Below are 9,063 nucleotides of genomic sequence, written 5' to 3'. Positions count from 1 at the left end.
AAAAAAAAAAAAAAGGGCAGAATGTAGCTCAGTGACAGAGTTTTTACTTAACATATTTGAGGGCCAGGTGTTACTGATGCAGCTTTCCTGAGCCTCTGTGGGCAGTTCATGGTTGCCGAGGGAGGGTAAGACACTGTCTTCAGAGAGGAAGCCACTGGTAAGGCGCCCATGTGCTTCCCTTACTTCTCTTATTGGAATATTCCTTCAGAAAAATATAGTAATCTAAAAAAAGAATCTGAGTGTGATGATACATTCCTGCAATCTTGGCACGCAGGAAGCTGAGGCAGGAGAATCACTAAGAATTCAAGGCCAGTGTGGGTTATGTAATGAAGCACTGTCTCCGAAGGGAAGCAAACAAAGGAACAAAAACTAGGAGCTGGAGTTGGTTAAGAATTCTTGCTGCTCTTGCAGAGAACCTGGGATCAGTTCCCAGAACTTCCATGGTGGCTCACAGCCATCTGTAACTTCAGTTCATGGGGATGCACTTCCCCTCTTCTGGCCTATTCAAGTACCCGCAGGACATACGTGCGTGTAGGCAAAACACTCATACATGTAAAACAAAATGAATAAAGGATAATAAAATTATAACAAGTAAAATTAAACGAGACAACATCAAAACCCCTAATGTCTCTTCTGGATCAGACAAACTCACTGTATAGTTTAAATCCCGGCACCGTCCTATGCTAGCTATGTGACCTTTCTGAATTTTGGCTTCTTCTTCAATCAGTGAGGCTAATTACTGGACTTTTGTTGTGAAGACCTGATGAAATCCATCCCAGTAGCCCTGGAACTGTTTCTCATCATAGAGACTGGTAGGGCAGCCTCTGAGACTCATGTCTCCCAATTGGTTACAGAGTTGGAAGTTATGAATTCAGCAATGCTACATGCAGTTACTCCGTGCCAGATCTAGGGCTAGGTGCTGGGAAAAACAGGAACAGTGTCCAACAAGGTCTCTCTTTTCCAGAATTCACTGAAGCGCACAAAAATGCACATGACAAATAAAACATTTCTGAGAGGACCCCATGTCGTGAGTGAATTGTGTGGATACCTGTGTCATTTTAGCCAGTGGAGTGGCCCGAAAGACATACTTCAGGGATGTTACCTTTGAAGGAAACACTTCACAACAATTCCTTGAAGTTTGAACTTAGACAAATAACTTGACAATCTAATGTTTTGTGTGCATTTTGGAGACAGTGTCTCATGTAGCCCAGGCTGTCCTCAAATTCAATATATAGCTGAGATGACCTTGACCTTGTGATCCTGTGGCCTGAGTGCTGGGATGGCCTGAGTGCTTGGATGACGAGTGTGTACCTCCATACCCTGAGTGCTGGGTGACAAGTGTGTACCCTCATACACAGTTTTATAATATCATGGGGAGCAACCCAGTGCTCTGTGCATGCTAGTTCTACCAACTAAGCCACCACCCCAGCCTTAGTATGCAGTGTTTAATACATTTTTTCTGCTATTATTGTTTATTTAAAACTTCTTATTGTGTGTGTGTTTGTGTGTGTGTGTGTGTTTTCTCTCTTTCCACCATGTGGTTCTGGGACTAGAACTCAGGTCATCAATGCCTTAACCTGCTGAGCCATTTTACCTGCTGACTTTTGTTTTGGTTTTTGAGGCAGGGTCTCTTGTAGCCCCACCTGGCCTCCAGCTCTCTGTAGCCCAAATAAGCTTGAGCTGTTGATCTCCTGCCTTAGTATCTAGAGTGCTAGAATCACAGGCATGTACTATCTTGCCCACCACTGCTGTTAATATGTTACAATTTAGGACTGATATGAGCAGATTTACTAATATTGATGGATTCCCCCTTCAAGAGTAGATAAAGTAAGGAGTTGTGATGATTCTTGTAATGCACACTTGTTTGTATAGATACTAAGTAAGGTCTCTTCTATTATTTGGAAGACAGAGGTGGGAGGATCAGGAGTTCCAGCCTGAGGTATATAGTGAGACCCTGTCACCAAGAAAAGAGAGCGAGAGAGTGAGCAAGAGAGAGAGACAGACAGACAGACGGAAACACAGACAGAGACAGAGAGCGAGCGAGTGAGCGCTGGGGATGTAGCTCAGTTGGTGGAGTGTTTACCTAGCATGCACAAAGCCCTGGGTTCTATCCCCAGAACTACATACACCAACATGGTATCCCAAAAATGACAGTGTTTGGAAGGTGAAGGTGCAAAGATCAAGAGTTCAAGGTTGGGACTTCAGAGATGGCTCAGGGTTACGAGCACTGACTGCTTTTCTAGAGGACCTGGATTTAATTCCCAGTATCCACATGGTGGTCACAACTACCCGCAACTCCAGTTCCAGGGGATCCAATGCCCTCTTCTTGCTTTACAGGCACCAGACGTGCATGTAGTGCATAAATATACATGCAGGCAAAATGCCCATGCACATAAAATACAAATAATAAAATTTAAAAACATTAAAAAATGATAGTTAAAGGTCATCTTTGGTTATACAGTGAGTTCTAGGCCTACCTAGAAATCTTGTCTTTAAAAAGAAAAGGAGGCTAGGCAGTGGTGGCGCACGCCTTTAATCCCAGCACTTGGGAGGCAGAGACAGGTGGATTTCTGAGTTCGAGGCCAGACTGGTCTACAGCATGTGTTCCAGGACAGCCAGGGCTACACAGAGAAACCCTGTTTCGAAAAACAAAACAAACAAACAAAAAACAAAAACAAAAAACAAAAAAAAAAAAAAAAGAAAAGAAAATGAAAGAAAAGGAAAGGAAAAAAAGAGAAGAGGAAAGAATCTAAAATAAATCATGAGGTTGAGGTGGACTGCTTTCTGCATGCATTCTCTTGGAGAGCCCAGTGTTTCCCTACTGACCTCTCAGTTGTACATCTGGTTAAAGGAACATCACTGTCCACAACAGAGCAGGCCTGGCCGATGCCCTGTGGCTGTTATCTCCTGCTCTCAGCCTTCCTCCTGGCTGTGTCTGACTTTGGTTGATACTTGCTTATCTGACCCCTGGCTCAGCTGTGGAGGCCTCGGAGGTTGTGCTGGTGTTTTTTAGCTGAGCTCTTCACGGAAGAGCTGATTTGTCAACAGACTGTCTGGGTGCAAAAAGTCAGGTAATAATTTATTTTCCATGTCTTTGGGTCTCTGATTTTCATAGACAGTGCTGGTAAGAGCTGCCTTGGAGCCAGGCTGGCCCTATCAGTTGGAACTTATAAATACTATTAGGGTTGCTGTGGGCTCTGGATTTAACTCTTAGAGATAAGAGTCCTGGATGTTGGACAAATTGAAACCAATGATCTTTAGCTCTGGATTGATGCCTAAAGAGCCTTCTCTTACTTTCATGGATTTTTCAGAAGAGTCACGCCTAATGGCACATTTCTATGACCTCAGCTCTTTAAAGAGCTGAGGCAGGAGAGTCTTAAGTTCAAGGTCTGCCTAGGCTACAGAGCAAGTTTCAGACCATGTCGGCTTAAGTAGCTTGGTGATACCCTGTCTAAAATGAAAACATTATGAGCCTGTGAGATAGTTTGTAGGTCATCATCAGGCCTGATGGCCTGAGTTTGAGCCTCCAAAACCTACTTGATAGGAGAGAACTGACATTCATATGCACTCTATACCACATCCACTCCCTCCTCCATTAACGAATGTAATATAAAATTAATAAAAATTTTAAAAATCAAAAAAGTTTTAAAGTGTGTATGTGGTGGTGGAGGAGGAGCTGGGAGTATAGCTTAGTGATAGGGTGCTTGCCTAGTAAGGCAGGTCTCTTCTTACTACTAGGAAGGAGAAAACGTTCATAGAAATAATTTACACTGATTGAAAAGCTAGAACCCTGGTCATGCTACTCCGGAGAAGAGTACCAGTCTGGAGAAGAGGGACCAGAGGTTCCCTTTTGCTGATTAGTCCCTGAGGCAGAGGGCAGAATCCCACCAAAGTTACCCAGAGCAGATGAGAATGGCTACCTAAGGTGCTCTTTATCTCTTGTAGCCTCTCCTTGGGAACTGAGGACAGAGCAACTGGTCTTCTGGGGACACAAAAGTGTCATTTCCTTGATGAACTGAGGTCTCCCAGAGTGTACATTTGGACAGAAGCCATGAGTTACAATGGGCCTGAGTGACTCATCATTATGGTGTAAAACATTAAATTTTAGTTCCCTTCAATCCCCACCCCTCGTGTGTGTGTGTGTGTGTGTGTGTGTGTGTGTGTGTGTGTGTGTGTGTGAAGTTGAACCCAGAGTCTCCTACTCTCACTGCTAGGGCAGTGCTTTCTATGTCTCAGGTCCTCACTGGGTTCTAGGTAAGTACTCTACCTCTGAGTCATGCTCACAGCCTCTCTAGATGCATTCTGCTTTCACTAAAGATTGCTTAACATGTTTTTGAGCTCAGTCTCAAGGATTTGGTCTTAGCTAGAATAGGGTGATTCTGGCTGTGTGAAAAACTGAGCAAAGGGCATGGCACACAGATGTGCAGTTACTTTCAGTCAATGTTCCTCTATGTGAAAATGTGATTTTTGGTTTGTAGGCATTTGAAGTGAGGCCATGCCTGTCTTTTTCTAGAAGAATGAAAGAAAATCCAACACAAGCCCCAGCTGTCTTCTAAGCCTGGCCTGTATACATCAACTGGTAGAGCTCTCACCTACAGTTTACAAATGCAAAGATTCAAAGAGGCAAGTCTTTCTCTATAGTCTTAGAGCCCTGTTTTAGTGTTGTTTCTGTTGCACTGATAAAATACCAGGACAAAAGCAACTTAGAGGATGTCTTAGGGTTTTACTACTGTGAACAGATACCATGACCAAGGCAAGTCATATAAAGAACAACGCTTAATTGGGGCTGGCTTACTGGTTCAGAGGTTCAGTACATTATCATCAAGGTGGGATCATAGCAGCATCCAGGCAGGCATGGTGCAGGAGGAGCTGAGAGTTCTACATCTTCATCTGAAGGCTGCTAGCAGAATACTGACTTCCAGGCAGCTAGGATGAGAGTCTTAAAGTCCACACCCACAGTGACACACCTACTCCAACAGGGCCACACCTTCTAATAGTACCACTCCCTGGGCTGAGCATATACAGACCATCACAGAGAAGAAAGGATTTATTTTAGCTCACAGTTCCAGGCTATCACTTCAGGGAAATCACAGTAGCGAGAGCTGGAGGGCATTCATCATATTACATCTGTAGTCAGGAACAGAGAACAATGAATGCTGGAACAGAGAACAATGAATGCTTGTAGGCTAATGCCCAGCTCATTCTGTCCTTTTTGTTCAGTCCAGTGTGTAGACTACCAATGTTCAGGGTGGGTCTTCCCATCTCAAGTAATCAATTAAGAAAATCCCCAGGTAAGAGAGACTCAGGATGTTTCAGCAGGCAAAAGCACTTGTAAAAGCAGGTAAAAACCTTGATCTGAGATCACCCCTAGGGTACATATTGTGGAAGAAGACAACTGAGTTCTGCAAGCTATCTTCAAACTCTCACATGCATGCTCTGGAACATAACACATCCCCATACATAAACATAGTTCACAAAACAAACATAATTTGAAAAGAAAAAAATGTCTCCCAAGGTCATGTGGTTACATCCCAACCTAGTCTAGAAATTCCTCATTGAGAGCCCCTTCCCAGGTGACTCTTGAGTGGGTCAGTTTGACAACTAAATAGTCTTCAGTCTCTGACAAGACGGGTCTCAAGAGCCAGGCATGATCTATAATCTAGCATTCAGAAGGCTTGGATAATTAAGTTCCAGGCTAGCCTGTACTACAGAATGAGCTCAGGGGCTGTGGCAATGGCTTGGAGGTTAAGAGCACTGGTTGCTCTTCCTTAGGACCTGGGTTCAATTCCCAGCAACCACATGGTGGCTAGCAACCATGTGTACTCCAGTTTCAGGAGGTCTCTGCAGGCACCAGGCAATAGTTTACAGACAGATGTGCAGGCAAAATACCCATACACATAAACATAAAGTAAAACAGAGTGAGATCAAAAGAGGGACTCGGGCTGGGGACAACCCGCTATGGGTAGATGCTAGCTGCAGTAATTTGTGGACTTTAGTTTACATCCCCTGAACCCATATAAAGTAAGGCACAATAAGCCTTACATGTAATCCTAGTCCTCATACTGTGAAATGAGAAGAGGGGATAGGAGAATCTCTGGAAGCTGGGGATGAGCTGGTCTGGTGTACACAGCACAAAGAGACTCCCATCTCAAGCAAGGTGGAAGACAAGGGTATTCTGCCTCTGATCTCTACTCATGTACCTTTGCACATGTTCACTTGCACTCATACACACTCATGCAAGCACATGAACACACATGCATACATATCTTAAAAAAAAAAAGAGGAAACAAACCTGCTATTGTGACTCACTAATTTTGCCTTTGATCTCTCTGCGCCTCCTCCCGCCAGGCTCCTGGGACCATGGGCCTCAGGCCCTGAGGACAGGAGGCTCCCTGTGGCCATGACGACAGGTGACTGTTGCCACCTCCCTGGCTCCCTATGTGACTGTTCTAGCAGCCCTGCCTTTTCCAAGGTTGTGGAGGCCACAGGGCTTGGGCCACCTCACTATGTAGCACAAGTGACTTCACGGGATGGCCGGCTACTTTCAACTGTCATCCGGGCTTTGGATACACCGAGGTGAGTAGTGACCATTAGTAGTCAGGCTTCTGTCCCCATTTCTCTCTGGGTCGAATGATACTCTACTTACTAGTCTGGGGTCAGGAGTCTAGTCACTGAGAGAGTCAGAGGGGCTAATATGCCAGAAAAAAAAAGCCAAATACTGGTGTTGGAGGGATGGCTCATTGGTAAAAGGACCTGCTGCTCTTTTAGAGACAGGAGTTCAGTTCCGAATACCAACAATGGACAGTTCATAACTGTCTGTAACTCCATTCTAGGAGATCCAATACCCTCTTCTGACCTCCTTGGGTACTCCTTTGAGTATAGAGACAAATAAATAGTGTGTGTGTGTGTGTATATATATACACATATATATGTATATATATATTTGTGTATGTATATATATTTATATATACACACACTGTACACACACATATTTAGTATTTAGTATATATGTATTAGCATGTATAAACACACATATATAGTATTTAGTATATATGTATATTAGTGTCTACACATATACACAAACACACACACACACACACACACATGCGCACACATGCCAAGTATCTGGGGTGTTTGTTTATCAGTGGAGCCAGGGAGATGGACCAGTTCATAAAATGCTTGCTGTGCGAGCTTGAAGACCTGAGGTCCATCCCTAGAATCTATGTAAGAAACTGAGCATTGGAGCCTGTATTTGTAATCCCAGTACTAGGGAGGCAGAGACAAGCAGATCTCTGGAGTTCTCTGATGAGCCAGGCTACCTTAATTAGTGAGTCCTAGGCCAATTAGAGACTTTTTTTAAAAAAAAAAACAAAACAAAACATGGTGGACATCCCCTGAGAAACATCACCTGATGTTGACCTCTGGCCTTTACATACACACACCTACTCCAACAAGGCCACATTACCTAATAGTGTCACTCTGTATGGGCCTATGGGAACCATTTTCTTTAAAACCACCACAGAGATGAAAGTACAGTTCCACCAAAGTCTAGCTGTGGGGACCAATGAGTTTACAGGGCTTACTTATAGAGCATGGGTATGTGGTTACTTACAGGAACATGGATACCCTAATGTCTTAGTTAGGGTGTTACTGCTGTGAACAGACACCATGACCAAGGCAACTCTTATAAAGAACAGCATTGAATTGGGGCTGGCTTACAGGTTCAGAGGTTCAGTCCATTATCATCAAGGTAGGAGCATAACAATGTCTAGCCAGACATGGGCTAGAGGAGCTGAGAGTTTCACCACTTGTTCTGAAGGCAGCTAGAAGTAGACTGGCCTTTCAGCCAGCTAGGACAAGGGTCTTAAAACCTACACCTACAGTGACACACCTACTCCAACAAGGCCACACCTACTCCCAAAAGGCCACACATCCTAAGAGTGCCACTCCCTTGGCCAAGCATGTACAAACCATCACACCTAGAATAGCTGAATCACCAGAAAGTCTTACCCAGAATTGGTGAAGACTTTCCTATAGTGTCATACGTGGAGTCCCCTTTCATGTACTATATTTAGTCTAGCATCTTCTAGACCATAAAAGGTCATGTGTAACTGAGAAATAATGGAGTATAGTTAGCAGGAAAAGATGTAGGAGTTAGTGTCTGGGATGAGGGGAGGATCTAGTGACCTTCTTACTCCTCCTCCTTGGAGGGAAGGCCTATAGTCCATAGGCTGGGTTTTGAAGGCTATGGCAAATAATACTCTGATGAAGATGATGACGACTTTCATGCCCAGAGGGTAGGTATACAACACCAGTGACCTTGGGCTTTGGGGAAGCAATGCAGAGAATGAGGGATGAAGGGGATAGCACCTAGGACAAAACTCCTATGGATGCCTTTCTCTCCCCAAGTGACCAGGAACAAATTGAAATGCCTTTCTGGTCAGATTATTCCGAGAACATAGTGTTACAGTCCTCAGAATGTGGGGATTTGCTGCACCTGTCCATAATGAAGGTTTGTTCTGAGGAGCCCACTGTAAGTGGGAAGGATCATAAGCTGAAAATGCTGGGTGGGGTGGCAAGCTGTCTTAATGTATAAAACACTGGCTCTGTGTGCCTGGCAACCTGAGTTCAACCTTAGGAACCCACATAAAGGTAGAAAGACAGGCCTAACTACAGGTTGGGCAGGAGAAATGGGCAGATCCTGAGAGCTTGTTGGCTAGCATGTCAGCTTAGCTGACATGTTTAGTGAGAAACCTTAGGAAGACACCTGACATGGTGCTCTGACCTTCACATGTTTGCTCACAGGCACATGCACCTGCAACTCAATGTGTGACACACACACACACAGGTTATAATTTTTCTAGGCCTTCATTTTTTCCCCTCTTCTTGCCTTTTCTTTATTCTTTTTTTTTAAAGATTTATTTTATTTATAAGAGCAGTCAGTGCTCTTAACCACTGAGCCATCTCTCCAGCCCCGTCTTTTCTTTTCTCCTCGCCCACTCCCTTTTTACCCTCCTTTCTTTCCTCCCTTCCTTCTTTCCTTTTTTTTTTTTTTTTTTTTTT

General features: G+C 44.0%; 1 protein-coding gene across 3 annotated transcripts in view; it reads left to right on the top strand.

Annotated features, from left to right (window-relative positions):
* Marchf2 (membrane associated ring-CH-type finger 2) overlaps positions 1 to 9,063 on the top strand; it is a 27,150-nt gene that overhangs the window by 2,248 nt on the left and 15,839 nt on the right. For all 3 annotated transcript variants that reach the window (XM_031350023.1, XM_031350024.1, XM_031350022.1), the window contains exons 2-3: positions 4,479 to 4,623; positions 6,349 to 6,576. In XM_031350023.1, the coding sequence (XP_031205883.1) occupies positions 6,401 to 6,576 (176 nt within the window). In that variant the 5' untranslated portion in view covers positions 4,479 to 4,623; positions 6,349 to 6,400. The remainder of the gene's footprint in view (positions 1 to 4,478; positions 4,624 to 6,348; positions 6,577 to 9,063) is intronic.

Source organism: Mastomys coucha, unplaced genomic scaffold (assembly GCF_008632895.1).
Source record: "Mastomys coucha isolate ucsf_1 unplaced genomic scaffold, UCSF_Mcou_1 pScaffold4, whole genome shotgun sequence".
Lineage (NCBI taxonomy): Eukaryota > Metazoa > Chordata > Mammalia > Rodentia > Muridae > Mastomys > Mastomys coucha.
This window is presented reverse-complemented; position numbering and strand designations above follow the sequence as displayed.